A 23,906-nucleotide genomic window follows, 5' to 3' on the forward strand; every position below is an offset into this window, starting at 1 on the left:
CTCTCTCTCTCTTTCTCTCGTATCATAATCAACAATAAAATAAATTGTTCTATCAACTTATTTATTTGTCCCTCCCGCTCTCTCGTTCTCCATCTAAAGGGCGGCACGTTTATGGTAAGCCTTTATTATGGCAAGCCAATTCTTCCGACGTCAGAGCCGCCGCTCATAGTCACGACAAGGAGAGCAAGTCGACGGCGGCAACCCCGCGGCGGGAATAATTTAATCCCGCGCCCGAGGGAAAGGGTTGAATAAAATATATTCACATATTCGCAGCAGGCGAGCATCCCGTGCGAGAAAGTTGCGTCGCGTCGCGTCGCCGCGCCGCGCACCGCGTCGAGTCGCGCGCCCGTTCGTTCGTTCCTTCCACCGTTCGTTCGTTCGTTCCTCAGCGCCGCGGTCGATCGTCAACGATGGCCGTGCGGTGGTGGTCGTCGTCCTTGGGGACTCATGCTGCTCTGGTCGCTACTCTCGCTCCTCGGAAACTATCGTTTCGCCCGGGCGCCTCGTCCGCCTCGTCAAACGAGGACGCGAGAAGACGAGAAGAGGAGGAGCAGGAGGAGGAGAAGGAGGAGGAGGAGAAGGAGGAGGAGGAGGAAGATAAGGAGGAGGAGGAAGAGGAGGAGGACACCGCGATTCCTCTTCGAGGTCGGCAGGGTTGGAGCGAAAGGGTTCAGCCTCGTCGGGATTCCACCCACGCTTTTTTCACAGGGTAACATCCGCGCGAGAAATCCGGTTCGCCGCCGCTTTCGGCACGAACAGAACCCACGCTCTCTCAAGGTCGATGACATCGCGCTGAAGAGAACCTCGCCGCCGCGCCGCCTCGGGATGCTAAATATACGCCGCGCCGTTGTGTTGGGTCGAATGCCACGTTAATGCATGTCGGCCACGCGAATTGCACATCTCGAATACTTGTATCTCGGAGTAATCGCATGCAGCATCATGGTTCATTGCTTTCATGGAGAATCGCGTGTTTTAAGCTCTTTCATTCTTTTCTAAAGATAATGTTTCACAGCTCTTTCAGTTATAGATGTCACTAATTGCAAATCAATAGACTAATTAATAATTTCATTATCAAGATGGTAATACTCACGGAACGTCATTTGATTAAAGACTTCACTCACAAAGAAGCAAAGAGAGATGCTGACTCCGGCAATAAACTTTACAACAAAATAAACAATTTAATAGCAGAATGAGACTATAATTAATTCTGAAACTTCATTACCGTAACATTATTATTAAGAATAATATCGAAACTCATTAATTTAATCGCGTTTAATTAATCACAACTTAATTTTCACGTAAATTTCTATTCATTTCAATAGCACAGCAATTCATTTTTTCGAATCCAATATAATGAACTAATGTCATATCGAAGTTAACATCTTTCGTTCAATCACACGATTGAACCTTCACTTTTGCCCTTAACAGTTCGAAGGGTTTTTAGGGTTGGCGCCTTGTTCGGCTTGGGCGCCTGAAGACCTCCTGTAGGCTGATGGGTGCCTGGACGTTGTCACCTGCGGTGTAATTAATATTCATACGTACCCATTATGAGTATGATCGTCCGTATTCGCGCCGTTGCGCTCGTACGTTGGCTTTATCAGCGTCCGCGCGGTGTACCCGCGATGTTTAGCATCTCGGCATTACATCGTCATATATTCGAGCGTCATCGAATCGATTCGGGTCACGGTCGGCATCCGGCCTGTCTCTCCGTGGGAGAGAAACCCCTTGAACACATTCGCGGCCCAACTATATCAGGATACCATGAAACGCGGTGGACCGCCATTGGGCACCATACAAGAGTGGTAGGCGAGCATAAATCGTTTGCTTTTGCTCATGCGATGACGGGTCCACGCGACACGATCGATACGATCGTTCGCTCGGTGCGGAGGACGCGGAAGTGAATGACGGCCGTTTGATGACCTGTGACGATCTTAGACAATACAAGAGTAAACAAGTCGATCAGGTGGACATGGAGGGCGCGGAGGTGGTTGCTCGACCCTCGAATTAGGGGGTGTTGAAATAGGGGTGGCATGAGGCCGACTGCAGTCCCCACCAAGGGGCGGTGCGGCGGTTAATGGCTTGAATCATCGAGGGTGATTCGCCGTTAGGGTGAAACGATCCCCGCTGCCGTCATCCCCGACCATTCATCCGCATTCAATTTGCGCGAGGCTGTTTTTTCAACACACCCGTATAACCGAACGTGATTTGACACTCTTCTCACACTAATAACCATAAATAAAGTTAACGTCGGAGATATCAAACTCAAGTCTTTCCTCATCGAAATTACATACACGTAATTTTTAATTTTAAATGACTTATTCTTTCGAGATATAAATATAACCGTGTACATCTTAAATTCGTCTAGGTATATGCGTAATCCTAATGTCAATCGCGCGTGCAGGTGCGGGCGGGATCAAGCGCTCGAACCTTTGTTCCCACAAAAACACGTTTTCCGATTTAAGCCCAGAGCGATTGCGAGTTCGGCCCAAAGTCCGCCTTCTACGTCATTCAGGCACAAGATCGCGCTACGCCCAAGAAGATGCCGTCGCCTAATCGCTGTAATCAGAGCGCGGCTCGTTCACCTACCGAGGAGGGCCTCCTACGGCGCGTCTTCTGGGCGTATATCTGTGCCGTCGCACGGGATACACCTTAACCTTTGGGCGGTTCCGACTCCCTCGGAGCGGCCTTTCGTCCAGGAGATCCTCGTGATTTCGGTTTCACCGTCGCCGATCGCGTTCGACACTTCGCGAACAATCTCGATTCTCCCCACGCCGATCGACAACCCGAACCGTCCCCTTACGAGACGACCCTTCGAGCGCAAAACGAAAATTGTGCATATACTTTAAAAAATTATATCGCGGCGTGCCGGCACGCGATTCCGCACCGCCTCTTCATGTCAGGGTTCCGCCCCGCGAGTTTGACGGCCTGCCCTCCGCGGGAGCCGCCCCCGCTCTTTGAACAGGAACACAGGAGCCCCAAGGAACTGATCATCCGCCGATGAACCAGTGGAAGACGGCGCTGATTGGCAAGCAAGATCTTTAATGTCCGATCGAGCCCTGTCACGGATCACAGCGCATTTGTTTCGCGCCTATTATTTCTGCAGCATCGAAGCACGCATCGAACACGGCGTGCATCCGCCGATGTCCGTCACGTCAGAGGATTCAGGACACGTCGAGCGAATTTCAACGGCGACACGAGAGCATTCGAGTGGTCTCGCTATTTGTAGTTGAAGCCGTCATAGTTTGTGATTTGCGCTACTCGTTACGTCTCCTGCGTCACATTTATGACAAAAACACATGCGTCTCTATTAGTGCGGAAGTAGTTGCTGAACATTTTTCTTTCACACTATATTCTGCCGCAACAGCTGGACTTTCTATGTAAATTACGTTACATTGGTTTTGCGCGATGTAATCCGTCTTATTGACATTGACGTACGATGAATGATCGCGAGAAATATCGAGCTGATTTTAGAATGACGAGAGACTATTAATTCTACTGGAGTAAGCTTACAAGAGATATTTCCTTGTTACATCGAATGCTGCGACCATGAATTTCGAGAGTTTCCCTTTGAATTTGCACGCGTTGGATAGAGCGACGGTAGAATACTCGCAGTGAGGTGCATATATACATGTACATGTATATACCGCGCAATGTAATAGATGTGATGTCAAAAGAGAATGTACCTCATGTTCTCCTAGCTCTTCAAGCAGCCATACCGTTGTAATATCGGTGCGATATCTTGATTGCTCTTGCGCATTTCTGCTATGCTGACTGAACTGTGTATTACGCGTCCAGTGTGGTCTTTGAAGTAGTGTGAATCCTAATGTCCATTTCTACCTATGTAGGTTAACTTTGATCTCAATTTAAATCGCTCTTTATCTTTTTCTCATTTTTTAGAACTAGAAAAGGATAAAGAGTTAATTAAACCGAGATCAAAATTAATCTACATTGGTGAAAATGGACGTAAGAGCTTCAGAATTCTTTTCGCATCTGAATATTAGTCACGTAAAAAGACAATGACCTTGTTTACACCGAGCACTTGATACGCGTACTAACTAGTAATTTTCTATTAAATTGTCTTGATTTCAGCAATAAATTAAAAAAATAGTATATTAAGTTGGTACAATATGAATCAAAATAATTAAATATATGTATTATGTATACACGCATTGTCGACAGTAAGATAAATTAATAGAAAGTTACGAGTTAGTACGCGTATTAAGTGCTCGGTGTAAACTAGGCCAATACTCACACATGCATATGTACACATAGAACATAAAAATCATGTTTTGTACATGAAATTTTTTATGTTAAGCCGAAAAGATTAATGTAAAAATCTGATTAAAATTTTCAAAAAAGCTAATTAAAATTCTACTTTATTTTCCGTACCCTTTGAATAAGTGAGATTAAACATAAATTCACTTGCAAATCACGTTTTTATAAAAAAAATGTTTTAAAAAACTATAGTTTTAGAATTTTTATGTAATGTTTTATAATCTTATTAAAGACTTTTATTAAAGTCTGTAGTACAAGTAAAATCCGTAGTTGTATAATCTGCATATACTAAGAGCAAAATTTTTGTTAATGTAAAAAAAATACATTTTTTTGAAAGCCATGTGTTTTAATTCAAGCATTTGTTTGTTTTGTTTAAGTAAAATTATTTACTTTTACATAAATAGACATATTATCTTGAGTATATAATTTTGTATTTAAAAATTTTTTACATTTAAATAATGATTTTACAAATAAAAGTAATAATATTGTTAAACTTAATTAAATTAAAATATCTGATAATCTTGAATATAAAAATAGTTTAACAGTAAATATTATCTATCTAGAACTGCAAGGAAAAATTACTTGAATCAAAATTACTTCTTTATTTTATTTACGTAAATATTTTAATTAAGAAGTTTTTTAATTTGACTGTAAATAAATAAATTATTGGGTCCTACCGAGAAGAAATAATTCCTTTGTGTCAAGTAACATTTTTTTGTCGTAAGATATTTTTCCTCTCAGTGTATAAATAAAGAGTAAGATGGAATGCACTTAGCCGGCGACCCTTAATTATTCGCTAACCCGAGCGCCGTGACGGTTTCCTCAACCCCCGTACGAGCGTCGTGGCTTACAATCGATTGACCCATCCCGCAAAGTCGCCACCCCGGGGATGCGAAAGACCAGCCCTCCCGCCTACCCTCGCGGGCAGGTCGAGCAACACGGATCGTCCTTTCAGCATGCGTAAACACGCGGGGTGCACCCCTTGAAACTGCCGCCAGGGGTGAAAAGCCCCTTCCAGAAACCCATAATGAATCGCGCAGCGAGCATTGCGCATTGCTGGTCGTGTCCCAACGTGGAACACCGTGGGTAGGTTCCAGGATGGGGTGAGACGAGCATGCGTGTGAATCGCCCAAATGTGGTCTGTGTATGTGTATGTGTGCACGAGCGAACGTTTACGCAGTGATGGATTTCGGTGATCGGATACCCGTGTGCAAGTTAATCTCCTTCTGAATGAAACACAGAAATTTTTATAGATCGCCAAAATTGGGAGAAACGTTCAATAGCATTATTTTCAAAGATCGAAGAGACTCAAACGAGATGAAACAGAGCCGTTTGAGACGCTGAGATGCGGTTTTCACTTCTTTTTTTTAGAAACAAACATATTGCGATCACGATCCTGAGAGAGCCGCGAGACATCGTGAATAATCCGCGGATTTTCGTAAGTATCGAAAGGCTTTCGTATGTGTATCGGGGATATCGGCGCGCCTGTATGAGGATCCGCTACTGCGTGCGCGCGCGCGCGCGCGTGTGTGTGTCCGTGTCGGAGGAACGGACGCCAGTGTTGGGGGATAGGTGGCGAGGATAGGGCGAAGGGAGCCGGCTGGACCAACCTCGCGGCTCCGAAGGCTCGCGCGGACGACGTGAAAGGAGGAGAGAGCGATCGGCGGCGGTGTGGCTCTCGGGGAGCGAAGCCGGTCGGCCCGGCGCGGCTGGGAGCCGCGAGGTTGGACGGAAGGGCCGGGCGCGCGAGCCGCTCGAAAAAGGGTGCGACCTTCGACGGCCTCGGCCAGCCCTCGGGGAGACCGCGCCCACGCATTTTTAGCAGGATCCCAGAAGTCGGCTGGAGCTCGTTTGGCCTTGGAATCACTCCGTCTCGCTCCCGCTCTCTCCGCTCTTCCCCCCCCCTCTTTTCCACCCGACTCTTCCTTCGCGCCCGTCGCGATCTCGCTCTCGTGCGGGCCCTCGTAAGGGTCGTGTCAAGGGCCGCGCCGCGCCGGCAGCTGCTCCCCCTCCTCCTTACCGGGCCGCGCCGGGAGAGCCGATCACGAGGAACGATCGAGCATCGAGCTGGCGAGCGGAACCTAAACGAGTTTTCAGAGGCCACTCCGGCCGCCGTCCGCTCGCGCTCTTCGCTTTGTCGGATATGCGAGTCTCGAGGATATCGACTCGCCTTTCACCGGCACGATCCTCGAATTTTGGATTCCTGGTACTGTGTTACATCGAAAGACCGAAAAGAGTGGTACGGGAGAACGCGATGCAGCTGCCTTCTGTCTTGCGAAGCAACAGCCTGATCCTTCGATTTTACGGAGCGTACGCGAATTTCTGATTTCTAGCAGTAGAAGTGTTAATGTGGAGAGATCGAAAAGCGAAGTGTATTATTATTAATCAGAAATATTTATCCGCTTTAATATTCCTTGAGATTTATCGATATTTGAACTTTGAGGTCTTGTTATATTGCATTACACAGTGAAAGGTCAAAAGGCGCAACACGAGGGAAAAGACGTGTACGTAGAAAGTTTCCCTGGTATTGAATATTGATCGAAATTATCGATACTCGAGCTTTTCATGCATGATACTACCATCATCATATTGGAGATAAAACATCAAAGGGTACAGAGCAAGTGCATTGACGTAGCTGTGTTTCGAGAAGAAACACTCTATGGATTTTAACAGCTGTACAGAGTTTATGAATCAAGAAATCTTGGATTTCTGACATTGCACTTACACGGAAACGTTAAACGTCACGTTGTACACACCGTTGTACATCATGTAATTATTAGATTATTATATTAAATCTTAAATTTCTTGCAATATAATTGCTCGAAGTCTGTCGATTGGAAAGAATAAAACGAAGAAATGATCGCTTAGGTTTACGCGTGATTTACGATGGAGGAAAGTCTTTGTCTACAACCGCAGAGAAAACCACTTTAACTTGGAAAATTGGATCTCTAGAAACACATCCACGCATTTTGACCAGGATTTTATCACAGTTTAAAGGTAGATGAAGGACATTGGACTTGCGAATTTCTCCTTCGGGATACATCTGTTCATTTATTGAAAATTTTTTTTCTAGAAAAAGACAAATTTAACTCTATTTTTTATTTTCGATATAAAATTGTGCGCGTACGTTTTATTTTATTATCAAGAGCCATATGTTTTTTTTATTCTTAATGGAAGTAATATATTTTTGAACGCAGTTTATGTCCGTATACAAATATTTATTTTGCTGTAACGAATATTAATAAATTTTCAACTTTATTATAAAATCGATCGAAATAACAGCTATATTTTTCAATTCACTCATATCCCTTCATATTTCTCTGCGTACAATCGTAGTTTATTCAATTCTTTCGAAATAATTGTAGTATATAAACTACGTGAAATTACATATATTCGCAGTAAAGGGTTTTATTTTTATAAAGGGCTTATTTGACGTATAAATTTTTCAAAACATCCCATCCGTGATAATTAACAACGTAACAACATTATTAATGACCCAGTTGCCTTTATAAAGTACAGCGTTGTGAAAAATATCAAGAAAAATATTTAAGCAATTACCCGCGTCTCCCCTTACGAAAAGCGTTCAGACACGCACGGCGTGTGACGCGAGAGGATCTCGCCGTATGAAGATATCACGCACCATGAAAATATGATGTGCTCGCATCATAACGTAGCTCCTGTACATCCTGTTCCCCTATCTTGCGACATATGAGAGATATGAATCGCCCTATCTACGGCCTTCCCTTGGCCGAGTCTACCTCTCTTCATCCTTCGCTAGTACTTTCTTATTCGCCGCGTACTTGCGTATCTGCACAGCCGCTGGTTAAGTTCGATTAGTTACTCACGATAATTCCTGAAAATTTCGTGCAGTTCTTCTCGTCGCATTTACCGCTAACGAAAACTCTACCTCAAATATCGCGCGCGAGTGCCGTTGCTGACGTTAAAGTATTAAAAAATCGCATAAAATGACGTCGAAGTGACACGCGTAACGTGACTAATGTGCGTGCTGCCGCATTTTAAAACACACGTTTCGACTATTTAAAAAAAAAAATTGATAAATCGATCGCGTGGCGTTATCGTGTTTCGCTCGAGTTACTCGGTCTTTACTCGAAAACGGCGGCAGCGGCGGCGGCGGCCGTGCGGCACATAATAAATGGGCGACAATGATACAACGCTACCTTCTTGCTTCGCGATAATATGTGCCTCTGGTTCGCGATTTCCCGCCCTGTCACCTCCTCGGTCCGTTTATTCTCCTGCTATGCCGATGTAACGGAGTTGTTTACACTGCGCATGTAATATGGCATCGATGCGCTTTTCTCCCGTCATAATTCGCGTCTCCGTCGCCCTCGTCCCTCGTCCAGCGCGAGAGAGCTCGAGCTAGCGTCTCTCCTCTCGTTGCGCAGCATCACGTTGATCCTCGGTGCGCCTTTTTCGTCGTGCGCGCGCGCGCGCACTCGCGCGGCGCCGTCTTGCGGGCCTCTTGTGTAATTTACATAACATCCATCGGATCGCGAAACCGCATAACTAATTTCCTTGCATCTGTTACACGGATTCTTTCTTCGCGAGCTCGATGCCGTCGACGTTTTCACGAAACACGGAGAGACAGGGTCGCATTACCGCGAGGAACTGGAACGCCGCACGTCGATACCCATGGTGGTGGGATATTCGCCCGAAAACTCCCGCGGGACTGGGAGGTGCGAAACGCGAAGGACGGGCTCAGGTTATCGCGATACATCTCCCACCAGGAATGTATCACGGTCCGAAGCTACGAGGAGGCGAAACACTCCGCCGCTCGGGCGGCGAAACTGTTACGCAAGCGAAAGGACAATCGTAAATGGAAGCTGGAGAGCGAATCGCGATACACGACGGACCAGGATCGCAGCCCTCCGCGAAGGGATAACCTCGCGCTTCCGGCGACTGGCTCGGAGGCGCGTTAAATTAGCCGCGTGTACGCTGCAAAATTGAGTCGCGCGTAATTGGTTTCCACGCTCAGATGTTATCTCGCGTTCCCGTTACGGCATTACGCAAGAGTTACAACTAGAGATTACCGCTGAATGAATTAGAATTCGATTTGTTGCTAATCCCATGCAAGTGTGCGACGTGCGTTTTCTTTCCTTTCTTTCTTTCTTTTTTTTTGCATCACCGCGCCATAATGCATGCGCGTGATGCGTCGTCACGCGTGACGGCGTCCTCCGTTTGCTCTATCGCCCAGGTAAAAGAAATAAGATCCGAGAGAAACGGGAGGGTCCGTAAGGTGGCAAAAAGGGCTATCCATTCTGTCCACACTCCGTTCCGCCTCAAACCATAGAAACCCGATGATGAGATATGAAAAAAATGAAAAGTGATATCCGTGCTAACAGGAGACCATCATCATCGCGGAGTTTGCCGGCGGAAAAGGCCGGCTTTTACATTTCTCCGAAATCACGTTTTGTCACGTTTTACACGGAACATCCAGCGCCGAGCTTTATCGATAATTTAACCGTATACGTTTAACAAACGTCGCGAGACGTGTGTTCGTGCGGATTAAACCGCGGATTGGAATTTTCTCTTCTTCTATTATAAAAGTTTCGCGACTTGCTCTCCGTTGAAAAAGTTTCGTGTAAAAGGCGAAAAAAATGTGAGCTTGGAAAGGAAGGATTGAAAGTACACCGAGTAACGTTGCGCAAAGATCTAGAAGCGAAAATGCAAGGGAGATATGGAGTTGCATACGCGCATTGCACGTAACAACGTGCGTGTGTGTGTGTGTGCTATGTGTGTGAGCACGCGTGCACCCGCGTTGTGTGCATACGTGTGCGAGCGTGTGTTTCGAGGCTCGGATTCGCCGCGGCGAATCGTGATCTTCGTGTTTGTCGGCGGGATCCACGGTGGCGTCATAATGACGGCAATTAGTTTCGCTCCATTGAGTTCTAAATGCGGAGACTCGGCCATCAGGGATGCAGAGCGCTCGAGGAGGCTCGAAGGATCCTCTCGGCCGACGGCGTCGGCTGGCAGGAACCACGGCGCGGCGCGGGTTCTCCTGCGGTTTCATCCTACTATCCTGGCCGCTGTCGCCGTCTTTCTTATTAATATGCTAATTTTACACGAACCGCCGCGGCACCAATTATGAACGAGGATTCCCACGGGTCCCGTCGATCGCGGCCGGGACCGCCGGCCGCGGCCGTTAACGTCCGCCGTCGACGTCGTCCAGGGTGTTCCAGGGATTACGGCCACGTGTAATACGAAACACCTGCGATCAGGGGAGCATAGGACTATGCAAAGTGGACTCATCCCTCAGGAGCCACACCTCCGACATGCATCTTGAGAAGATAACGTTTATAGCCGGGCGAAGCTTATTTGCGAGTTATTTGCGAGAAACGTATATAATTCTCTATTTCCGTTTACGAGCGACGCAGCGGTTGTAAACGCGACGTGATAGTCGATATTGACATTTCAGCTTCTGTCTCTGGATTATCATTGATTTTCAGCGCGACTAAAAGATAACAAAAAAATTTATGTCTATCTTTCCTTAAAAAAAAAAAGGATTCTCTCGAAGTTTCTTCACAGTTTTATGATTGAAATTCGGCAGTCAAATTCACTTGTTTTATAACGTCCCGCTCAGGCTGCCCGTGCAACGTGATCCGAACGCGTTGAAATGCAAGTGCATATTGAGCGCCTCGTGCGATTGAATAAAGCACGCGCACAAGCGAGCTTAATCTATTATCGACTCGCGGCAGCTCACCGCGCGCGCGTTCCATGGCGCGGGCGGCATACGCGAGTTCGAAGGGATGCGGACTCGTCCCTGAAGACGGTTCCAGAAAGATCGGGATCACATCAGGCCTCAGGATCGCTCATGAGTGCCTAATCGGCCGCCCTTTGTTAATCCCCCGGAGGGTAAAAAGATTTGCCGCTTCAGCGGCTTTGAAAGAAAGTGGGACTGCCGGTCGATCAGGAGTGCACGAGAAGACGGAGGCGGCCAGATCGGACGCGCCAAGACGGCGTTATGGGTTCCCTCGCTTAGCCATGGCATACCCAGGAAAGGCGACGACTACTCACGCTTTTCACGTGGACCACGAGCGCAGGTGTTCGAGAGTCATAGAAACGCGGAACGTGAACGATGCAATTTTTTGAAAGTAATATTTGGCAGTAAATAACGGTGAGAAACGAAGATTTAAACGTAACAAGAAACAATGTACTTAGAAAAACGTGGAAAGAGAAAGTCAAGGATAGGGATAACGGACAAACTCGTAAAATAAGAATTTTTTAACATTGTGATAAAGTATAATATAAATTATAAGTCTAGTTTAATAACTAGACCTAACAGGTTATGTTAAATTCAAAAATAAAAAAAGACGACATAGTTATGTTGGAATATATATTTTATATAAGAGTAACTAGATTTTAGTTCAAGAAATGAATGTAAGTGGCTAAATTTTATATTGTAAATGAAATTTCTTCTTGGCATCTAAATAAAAATTCTAATATTCTGTAAATAAAATTGCGTGCTGGGAAAATATCAATAACTCGGTTTCTACGGCATTTTAATAACAACAGATTCTTTAAACGCTTTAAAGACAATTTGTTTTTTAAAAGCGTTTTAAAATAGAGTTTACAAAAATATCGATTTAATTCTGGCAATTATTGTAAATATGTATATATAATAAATTTAAAATATTCTACAACAGCTTTCTTTTATGAAAGCATAACAATTCAAAATAAAATTGTATAATTACTTTATTATAAGCTATAAAAGTTAACGAAAAATTTACATCAGATGTAAATGTTTTTCTGTTAACAGCATGCACAAAACAAAATCAAACTTGTTAAATTTTCATCTATATTGTTTATTTCTTATTTACTTTTATTTTAATTACGAAATATTGTTTATCTGAAGTAAAAATGTAAAATATTGAAAAGGAACGCTTTGGAAGACCGATATGCATTCAACAACTTTCCCCTGCTATAATATATTTATTCTCTTCAGCTTATACAAAATCAAGAAGGGGATTTGTTTTACGAAATTTTCACATTTATTCATCCATCTTTTTAAATCCAGCATTATTTTTTATACCCATACTTATAATAATACCTTACATCCATTTATATTTATACATTTGTATTATTCTTTCAATTTATGTTATTTCTTCTCTAAAGTAACAGCCATAATCCGTATTACCTCTTCATATTTCATTTACTAAATACCTCTCTTTACTTTCACTTATTCCATCTTACTTTATTTTTATTTCTATCTAAACTTCTTATCTCCTTTTCCAACTATTTCTCTCCCTCTTTATTTCCCTTTTCCTTGTTTTTTTTCTCTTTTTTTAATTTTTTCTATCTTTTTACCTAGTTTCTTTAATATCTTTCGTTCTATTTAAATCCGCCTGCTAATAAGTTATTTATAATACTTTTCTTATTTATTTTCTAATTCGCCAAACTAATGTAAGATTTAATGTGATTTTTTTACATTTCTTCACATAGTGTTCTCCAAAAATATGCAACTCTTTTTTTCCATCCAGTATTTGCCTGCTCCGTATTTTCACATCTTAACTTTATCGTTCTAATATATCATCTGCTTCATTCGGTTTCTCTATTTTCTTTCCTCAAATACTAAATTCCCTAAATTTGATAGAAGTACATAATGTTACATGATAAAATTCGCTTTTTTAAAGCAAAAATTGAATTGCCACGATAGAATTATGGTGAAGATATTACGCAAATATTCCGTAGCGGTCTGTATGGTAAATGTGCCGGCATTGATATCGCGACGGGACGCATGCTACATACGAGCGGACGCCCACTTCCTCCAATAAATGCTCGCGATACCATCGCTGTTCTCACTCGACGGCGACGTTCAAGATGACGATGCGGGAATCCTCGTTTTGCTTCGTGACTCGTCCTATGGTCGGCCATTTGATACCAAACTCAGACTGCACCCCATCAGGGTATCATGAACGACGTCGCGTATCATTTTAGTCGCCGGTACCGAGGCGTTAAACTCGCCCGCGCGAGTCCGGTGCTGAATCAGTTACGGTTGAGCAGGTTCGAACGAATTTCGTCCTGGCCTCCAAGGATACTATAAAAAGCACGGCGGCGTCCTCTCTTTCGAGGAAGAGAGAGACGATCTCGAGACTCCGTCTCTCCTTTCAGCCTGACGATACGCTTTCACCGTTCCGCGAGATGCCTCACATCCACCACTTCTCGCGTGCACGGTACTGATTAGGATTATACGAGTGTAATTTCACCGCAGTTGTTGCTGCAGATGCCCGTTATGCGAGTTTTTACAAGCGGTGCGAATTGACTTGGCTGGAGATTAGGGATATATAAGACGAGCGGGATAAAAGAGTGGCGAGTGGCTGGCTTTGTTCGCCAGCCTTCCATCGCAACCCTTCCATCGATTAATTTTCCATCGTCTTCTCTGTTTGGCCTCACATGAACAGGAGAACATCTCGGCGTGGGTAAGGTGGACGGTAAACGGTGGTGCGACACAGGGAACAGGAAACGAGTAGGCGTGAGTTATGATGACGTCGCACAGCTTAATGGCCGAGGCCATTAAGCTGTGCGTGTCCCACGAGCGGGTCTAGCTTGGGACAAACGCGAGAGGTAAATGCCAAAAGCAGCGAATAGATAAACAACCTTATGGGGATCTTAGGAGCGGGCAGAAGGTCGAACGCGTGCTAGAGCCAGCCCTATAGCGAGGCCGAGACGAGGGCTCGCCTGCTTCTCGAGAGAGAGCCGCTTACCTTGAAGAGGTACGAGAGACCGGAGATGATGGGTAAATCAAGTGAGGTTTTTGCATGAGAAAAATTAACGCCACTGCAAATCGAGAATCGTATTCGAGATTATCGTACGAAGGAGGAACCTTGTCGCAAGATTTAGATTTCGCAGGATTGAATCCCTTAACGAAACAAAGATCTACCTTTTATTTGCGCTATCGTAGATTTTATATTTTACAGAAATATTTTGATTCCCGAACTTTGATGTGGCGACATTTTTAAATATTATCATTAGAGCAGAGCAATCAATTAAATTAGAAATCTTGTAATTTTTACCGAGAAGATGATCGCACGTGGAGAGAAAACGTAAATATGATCGATTGGCTATGCGATCGTCTTTTTTTTCGAGCCACTCGAAAGCAGGAATTTGCAGGAAACCGTCTAGACGTTGTAACAGGTTATGAATTATGAAGTTGCTCGCTGAGCCGCGAACTCTTGCCGAGAAAAGTTCCAAGATATTTATTCGATACAGTAAGCTTGCTAGATTGGCTACGTGCTTGGAAGGAATTCGGAAGACAGTCGTGCTAACGCGCAGCGCGCACACCGAAAGGAAGCTGCAAGCTGCGGTCCTGCATAGACCGTGTGATCTAAAAGTGGAACACATTCCTGAAGAGACAATTCAGCAAACACAGGTTTTTAAGAAAAAAAACGTTCTTCCACGTCCTTAGTCATCTTATATCTATTTCTATCAATGTAGACTAACTTTGATCATTTTAACTTACTCATTATTTTTCCTCTATAATTCTTAGAACTAGAAAAAGATAGAGAATAATAATGTAAATATACAAGCTCGTCAATATACAAATAATAATTAAAAAATCGGCTGCATCGAGCTTTATAGCGAAGATGGTAGCGCTTAATTAAACATTACTTTAAGGCAAAAGTTGTATTTAAACTAAAAAAATTACATCAAATCACGATACATATGTTTCAACCTAACTTGGTCTTCTTTAGTCGTTGATATAAAAAAAATTAAGAACGTAATATTAAAATTTTTTAATAGTTTCGACAGTTATCCTCACGATAGAAAACACATAGACGAATCATTAGATAACGCACTTTTTATTTGTTTTATTTTATTTTACTTAACTTCAAAAATATTAATATTAAAATAATTGGAAACCATTTTATTGTTATCAAGTCTGTTAGTTTTAATTTTATAATGTATGAGCATTATTAGAACTTAACGGATTTCTCACGTCTAAATGAATAATTAATTATAATAATTTCACCTAGACGAACCTTGAATAGACTACATGTAATCTATTCGCCTTAAGTGTTGTTTGGCATTGTCTCTTAACAAAGACTTTACTAATAATTTAGAATTTCAATAATGTAGGATACGCGATGTTTGAGAGTAAACTTGTCATTTTATATACGTTTTTCTAAATACGTTTGTTATATGTCATTATTAAATTGATGAAGATAGTCGAAACATTCTTGTATAATATGCAAGAAGAATAAATCCATTGTTATAAAATACGTTCCATCCATTGCTTACTAATTGGGCCGTTTTCTAAAAAAACAAGCGCGTTAACACATTGTTATTAAAATTTCAAAAAAAAACATTTAAAACGGTAGACTAGGTTAAATTACAAGTAGACGATTATCAATAAGTTAAACCGAGATCAAAGTTAATCTACACTAGTGGAAATGGACATTGGAAAAGGATAAGGAGTATATTAATCGGGATTAAAGTTAATTCACATTAATAGAAATGGACATTAACTGCATTATAAAATAATTTCTCAAAGTAACTCTTTTTAAATTGAATTCAGCCGTTTCCTTTCCTTCCTCATTACGGATTAATCACTACTTCCTGCTCTACACGCAGCATTGCAATTTCTATGTACGCGGACATGTAGAGACGGCTAGGTAAACGCCGGTCTCTCGGTGAACTTTGACGCCGCGCTATGCGATGCAATGTCGCACCATTCGCGGTCTAATCGCGGAATTTCACAAGGAATCGCGGCGATACTCGTGGCTTGCGCCTTGTGAAAATCTCACTTTCACTTAAGGATTCGCGATCCGAGCACGAAGGTTAAAAGTCGCCGGGCTGAAATTTCAGCGAGCGATAGACACTTTCTCCGTTCGCTCGCTCGCTCACCGGCGACGCGCGCCGTTCGTTCTCCAAGTCGCGGCTTCGCCAACGCCACCCTTTTTTTGCGCCACGCGAGATTCACGCAAGATTTTTTCTCGTCGAAAGGTTCGCGTGGACGTGCGCTTCTGCGGGCTCACCGGAAGCGACGTGCTTCTCTGGAGCGGCGAACACCGCAGAACTCCGGAGCCGGCCATGGTCCTCGGTTTCGTGGTGTCGGGCACGATCCTGGAAATGGGCAGACTGGCACACGAGCGGACAGGCTATCAGATGGGCGAGGAAGTCGTCGTGCACAACTATCCCGTCTGCGGCGGTCTGGCCGAAAGCTGCCTGGCTCATTACAGAGTAGGGCGTATTACCCCCCACCACCACCACCCACCCCCTCCCCCCGAAAAGGAGAGGGCGCGTCTTAATTTGCATGCCTCAGACAGATCTGGTTTACCGCGGATACGCCGCAAGATCGTAATTTGCAAATACCATCACGCCGCCCGCCGTCGGTGGTTTGCGCGCGTATAATACTCACGCCGACTTTCTTCATCGCGCGCGCGCCGCATTCCGCCGGGCACGGTCCCGCTGAGAGAATAATCGAGCCGGGTAAACGTTAGGACGTGTTCAGATTAATGAGGCGGGCGACTCTGAAAAACGCGGCGGCCGTCACGGACGATTATTTCTCGGCGTTACTGGCGATCGGACGTCGAGCCCGCGTCCAGAGAAACGAGTGCCTCCTCGTTAACGCGACGCACTCGCGCTCTGCTCTCGCCGTCATCGATCTCGCCACTCGAGTCTTCGGAGCCAAGGTATTCATCTCGAGTTCATTATTTATTACGACAAGTAAGTAATGAAAGAAGGAATGAAAATTATACGTTTCTTTTTGAATGTATTACACTTATCTGCGTTTTTCATCAAACGTTGATAAATGAGAGATCAAGGTCCCGCGAACGTATATTATGTACGACACATAAAGATCTCGATACGTTCGCTTTAATTATTTTTTTAGCTACTTTATGGATAATTGTCCGCAGGAGGCGGAAATTTCCTTAAGAAATTCTTTTCTCTACAGACGATAGCTGTATGCGACGATGCAAGACGGGCCGAGTTGTGCGCGGATCTCGGCGCGACGGTGATATGTAGAAACGAACGTTACCTGCCGTACAAGTTGAAGAAAATCGGCGGAAAGAAAGAAGTACGCGTAATGATCGAGACCGAGGGCGGACCGTGCTTTCGGAATGCCGCCGAATGGTGAAATTACGCGTATTATGTTGGAAAACTAGATTATAAGGTTCCTTTTATCGATAGTCTGAGGTGCCAACTCTTATTGGTTAATACACTATTGGACTGATGTGCGGATTTTGCAACATTTGCTATATTATATGGCGCGCGTATCTTCTTTTTCAGTTTGGAACATGATGGTCTGATCGCTCTCCTAGGTGATGCGCGAAACAAACGATCTCTCGATCTTTCCCACGTACCAGTGAACTGCACGGTGTTCGCAGTTGCTGCGGAGCATTACAAAGTTGCCGACACATTAGTGTACAGGTCGAAATTATTTCTTAAGAGTCAAGATGATCATTTATACAACTGATCGAGCGGAACGTGATGTGTTTCTCTCTGCACGCAGGGAGACCATGCAGCATGTGCTGGACTATAAGTCTGAATGCGCGATTCGTCCTCGCATTTCGGCGATTTTCGGTCTGCACCACGTCAATGATGCATTCAATTATTACGCTACGGTGCCCAGCGGGAAAGTGTTGATCGACATGAAGGATCGTGATCGGATAACTCTGTGCGACGACTTTGAGAACGAAGACTATAAGTCTTATAATTAGATGTATTAAATGTGTCATTCAATTCTGTACAGTCGGCAGATTAGATTTATTGTTCCTTTTCTCCTGCCAGCAATATTTTCCAAGATGGCGTACAGTGCGTTTCGTGAGTTGTGCTTTTATCTCATTAATAAAAATAATATGTTTTTGAAACGCCATTGGCGAGTTTGTATTTGATTTAATGAGCAGCATAATAAATTTTAATGTGTTTGCATTTCTATGTCTAAAATTACTATCTCTTCATTTTCAAGCCTGATACTTTTTCAAAATTCTCTTTGAAGTAAATTTCTATTATGTTTCTTGTATTAGCTTTATTAAATGATATTGATACACGATTACTTATCTTAATCAATATAACGTGTATTACTTCTACTGTATTTCATTCGAATTTTGTACACTATCATACCATTTGAGTCAATACGATCAAAAAATTCTAGAAAATAAAAAATAAAACATTTTCACAGAAAAGACAGCTTAACAGAAATCATTAAAATACCAAAGAAATAAGTTTTTAAATAAAATATTACTAAGAAAATTAAGCATACTTCAAGTCAAATAGATCGAATAGGTCGAATAGAACAGCAGAATTAAATATTATTTTTCGTGTAGCTACCTTAGTAAAAATTGTTGTAATCTGAGAAATTTAATTTCATAGTCTTTAAACAGAAATTCTGAAAGTTTTGAAATTATATAAAAATTCTATAAAATTATATCAAGAATTCTAAGAAAAATTTTCATTTTTAGGATAATCTATAAAATAATACGATAATCTATTTTTGTGATCTTATCAACAACCAATCAAGGTTCCATTTATTATTGTCAAGTTCACTTAATTAAGCTTCATCCAAAGTTGTTGATCTTCAATATGGTAACTTCCGAAAATCTCAATAACGATACTTTACAGTCAATTTAATTAATTGTAAATTTTTTATCTTATAAGAGTTCAGAGAGATTAATTGTTCGTCTTTATCTAATTAACGTTTCTCTCGCGCTTGCATAAAGAACGAAAAAAATTCACGCATATAGCACGAGAATTAGAAAGAGAATTATAAAATTATAAACTTAAAATCGTAAACATAACGGAACAAAATCACAAAATCGTGGACATAACACGGAAGAGATCCAAAAAATTGTGGACGTTATCTACAGGATTCAACTATGTAGTTCAAAGTACACGTTTTGTACACATAGAGGCGCTAGCGGACAGAAACACCTAAAACGCGAGCATGCTTTATTTCCACCAACGCAAATTAAATTTGATCTCGGTTTAATTTACTCTTTATCTTCCTTTAGTTCTAAGAATTAGAGAAAGATAAAGAGTAGATTAAACTGAGATCAAAGTTAATCTACATTGGTGGAAATGGGCACGAATTCTGTTTTTTCTCTGATAAAGTCACAATACATTAATACTTTTTAAGTTTTATAACTATTAATTTATATTTATTGCTTATTATCAGAGATAATATATGTATAAATTGTTAAATAAATAATTTTATTGTAATCATTGTGTAATAAAATTATTTATTTAATAATAAATATATATTTAATTACATAATAATTTTTTATTGTTTTCGTTACTATAAATACATGATTTATTCCATACTACATTACATTTAAAATTCTCAAAGATGAGTCACATCTAATGTTCGCGTAACGCGGAATTAATTTTAAGTGTAATGATTTCTTATTTATTAAATTGTAATACTTAATATTGCAATGAAAAAAAGTAATTAACTTTAATAATTGACAGATGCGCGACAGAATGAAAATTTCGGATCGAGCTTACTATTAGCCAATTCACCAAAGTCTTTGAAAATTGTAAACAGTAGTTTTGTCGCCAAATATAATACAGCTAGTGTATTTGAAGAATGCATGAAAACTTTTGAGAAAATTCATCTTAAGATGAGGGTAGAATTCGAGTACTTAATATGTGATTTCAATATCTAATGTTACATTTAAATATTTATTTAAACAAAAAGTATTACCTTATGTTTATTGAAGAAACATTTATATAAATTTATTCGTTATTATTATTGCTGACCAGTTTAAAAAAGATAAAGAAATAAAATTGTACCGTTTTCAAAAATAAAATATGAATGATTTACAAGCGATTGATCACAATTGACCAATGGTATGTTGAATACATTTATTTCAGATTTTTTATTTCAGCCATACGTATTTTTTATTTCGTCGCATCCGTGGAATATTAATACCAGGCAAGCAATTTTCATTGGATTCTTGTATGAATCTCGTTCAGGTAAATTTAAAGTTATGTTCAAGATGTGTTTAAATAACTTTTTTTATTTTCATCTTTTTTGATGCCTTTAGTTTTGACACAAAATACCATTTAATTATATTCAAAAACAATGTTGTTTCTTAGGAGTTCGTTTGCAATCGTTCACTCTTGAATGCTCCTTCCGAGTTACCATTAATGAAAGAGGATGAAGATTATGTGAATCAATATCCGAAATAGATACAATGGACGAATCAGATAATGATACGTTCTTATTATTTCAGTAAATGACAAATAAATAAAAAAAGTACAAGATCCTCCTACAAGATTTCTGTGCGCTTCTTATAAATAAATCAATGGTTTATAAAAATTTTGAAGATTTTGATAATTCCGTAACAATCAAGAGAAAATCATCCTCAAAGAGCGGCTCTTGAGCTGTATAACTCGTTATACAGTGACAATTGGTTCGTTCACCAATATCGATGCTGAACTAACCGACAACAGAGTGACTATTGCTTCGGCCGATATAGGCTTTCCTAAAAGTGAAACTTTATAGCTACTATTGGACATTGATTTTATACAGGCGATTTGCCGCCTGTTCGAGCCTGGAGAAAGAAATAAAGGAAAAAAAACGAAAAAGACAATAACAAGAAGAAATTATGCAAAAATTTTGGTTACTACTCTAAACGTTAGTAATTAGTCTGAAAGTCATGAGTGTACACATTCGAAGGTATTCTTGTATTTTCGCTAATCTGTCAATTTAAAATTATTTTCACGATTATTTGCATATTAATAAATATTATTAAGATATTAAGTGAAATATTAAGTTGAATAGCAAATAAATGCGGCATTTTGCCAAATAAATTTTAAAAATCGAGGATAATAAAATGATCATGCAATAATAGAAAACTATTGTAATTTAATTTAAACTCAAAAGTTATAACGTAAGTACTTTTCAAGTACAGATTATTTTATATGATCATTTTATATATTTTTTTATGTAATAAATTTTATAATAAAAAATATTTTATGATATTACCAATTTTCTGAAAATCTTACCGGTGTAAGAGCTCAGCAAAAAGTGTAAAAGAATATTCTTTTTAAACGTGCCTGCATGTTTATTCTACAATACAAATTTCAGACGAGTGAAATATAGTTTATGAACTCGTTTTCCTGTAACGTTCATCAAAATACGCGCTAACAAATTAATATAATAAGTTTTATTTTATATACTAAAATATCAAATAAAACTTATTCTATTAATTTGTTAGCACGTATTTTATGTGCAATAAATTATTGGATGGAAATAGTTTCCAGGATTAATATTCAACTAGCGTAGCGCATCCATTTTAAAGAGCAATGGAGCTTTATCAATATATTCAACAGATCTCTATCAATATATTCATTACTAGATTAAAATGTAATTTATCACTCACCGACACACGATGCGCAGCAGCGGAGTTTTCATTGTCGACCTGTAAAACACAAATAAATATTATTCACGTTACAGTAGTATTCACAGTAATTAATATTGCAAAAACTAATTACGTTACATTGAGTTTTAACTTATCCTTTTCAAGCACAAATTATTAATGAAATGATTATGTGTATGTATATTTACAAAAATCTCTATCACCTATATATTTAGACTTTTAAAAAATTCGACCAGCCCTCTTAAAATAATTTAATTTATAAATTATGTTTACCTCGTGGTTGCTCCGCCGTTGCCAGATGCCTCCCAAGTCCTACTCCTCTCTCTTTCCCATTTGTTGCTTTTTTATGGCACCAGCACTCACTTATGAAAACACTACTACTTGTAATATGATCAGCAATCATCTCGATACAACGATCGCGCGACATATCCTGGACGATGCTTCCATGCACGACACGCAGTTCATTACATTGCGACAATGGGAAGTTAACGCGAAACGACGAAAGCATTATCCCCATCCACTCGTCATCCGCAACGCGCGACGCAGTCGAGGAAGTTAACGCGGCAGAATCTCGAGCACCAGGGGTACACGCCGAGAAGCGTAACCTAACCTAACCTTTCGACGCGATTACCCTTACGCCGCAACCGCTGCTAACACAGACAACACGCGTGTTTCCCAACGATTATTATGTCCGCGTTATCACGGAAGCTGATAAACGTACGAAATAACACTGAAAACAAACACCCGCGGATTGAAAAATGCGATCGACCGATGAGCGATGGATCACTAACGCCGACGCTTGCGCGAGTTTCGGTCGAACGGTGTCTCGCCATCTAACAAGTCGCTGTGAGTACGGCGATAGTCGTACCTTGATAACAATAACAATACTACCGAAGCACGCGATGCGCAGTTTTTTATGTCGCGACAACGGGAAATTGACGCAAAACGGCAAGCGAACTGCGATCCGCCTCACTCGGCACCCGATGGCAATGACGTTGGCCGACGGACGACTCTCGACTCTCGAACGATAGGGACGCGCGGACACATTCATGCCATACCTTCATCCTCGCGCCGCGACGAGCGACGTAAACTTTGGTCCGGTGACCGCAACCGTTGCTAACGCACAATACGCACGCACTTTTCCAGACAATGACGTCCGCGTTCTTACACATGCTGATAAACGTACGAATCGAGTCTGAAAATAACAAACACCCGTGGATCGAAAAATGCGATCGATTGACTGCCGACGGATCACTGACGCCGTCGCTCTCGCAACAAGCTTCGGCCGTCGAACGGACTCTCGAATCACGAAACTCGCAATCTAACAGATTGTCAGTAGTGGTGAGTACGACGGCAATCACCTTAACGTCAAGCTCGATCGCACGGCACCTTCAGACACCTTGCACGATGCTTCCGATGTCGACCGACGCGCAGTTTATTAGCGCCATTAGCAATCAGTGTGGTCATCTACATGCGATGCGACTAGCGCGACCCCTTTACTAACTACTAACTAAACGCCTACGTAGGAGGTCGCGCTAGTCGCTCCTGCAGATGACCACACTGATTGCTAATGGCGCTAATCAACTACGCGTCGGTCGACATCGGAAGCATTGTGCAAGGTGCCGTGCAATCTTCATACGTATAAGGGTGATTACCGTCGTACTCACCCGTATCGGCAATCTGTTGGATCGCGAGTTTCGTGAGAGTCCGTTCGATCAAAACTCGTCGTGAGAGCGATGGCGGTAGTGATCCATCGTCAGTCGGTCGATCGCATTTTTCGATCTGCGGATGTTTGTTTTCAATTCGTACGTTTGTCAGCGTACGTGAGAACGCGGACGTCTTCATCGGAGACGTGCGTGTTTGTTGTGCGTTAGTAACGATTGTGCCCACCGGACGAAAGATTCTATCGCGCGCCGGCGGCGAGGTGAAGGTACCGTGTGAAGGTGTCCGCGCGTCTTCGTCATTCGAGAGTCGTCCGTCGACTAACGTCGTTGCCGTCGGACGCCGAGTGACGCGGATCGCAGCTCGCCAATAGCGCCTGGCGCTTCGCGTTAATTTCCCGTTGTCGCGACGTAATAAACTGCGCATCGCGCACATTGTAAGTGAGGTACAAGTGCAAGGAGTCGCGCGATGTGTTTATCGAAGTGATTACCGTCTTATATATTCACAAGTGTACGGCAACTTGTTAGATCGCGAATTTCGTGAGCTCCCATTCGGCCGAAACCCATTCGCGCGAGCGACGGTGTCGGTGATTCGTCGGCCGTCGGTCGAGATCGTGTTTTTCAATCCTTG

The 23,906-nt window shown here is 42.0% G+C and overlaps 1 protein-coding gene across 1 annotated transcript; it reads left to right on the forward strand.

Moving 5' to 3' along the window:
- The first annotated feature begins 16,589 nt into the window (after positions 1–16,589).
- LOC105207668 (quinone oxidoreductase-like protein 2 homolog) lies at positions 16,590–18,154 on the forward strand. Its single transcript, XM_011177242.3, has 4 exons — positions 16,590–16,922; positions 17,186–17,364; positions 17,521–17,661; positions 17,744–18,154. The coding sequence occupies exons 1-4, from the start codon at positions 16,746–16,748 to the stop codon at positions 17,949–17,951; spliced, it is 705 nt and encodes a 234-aa protein (XP_011175544.2). The 5' UTR covers positions 16,590–16,745; the 3' UTR covers positions 17,952–18,154.
- The last annotated feature ends 5,752 nt before the right edge of the window (positions 18,155–23,906 follow it).

This window comes from Solenopsis invicta, chromosome 15 (assembly GCF_016802725.1).
Source record: "Solenopsis invicta isolate M01_SB chromosome 15, UNIL_Sinv_3.0, whole genome shotgun sequence".
Classification (NCBI taxonomy): domain Eukaryota; kingdom Metazoa; phylum Arthropoda; class Insecta; order Hymenoptera; family Formicidae; genus Solenopsis; species Solenopsis invicta.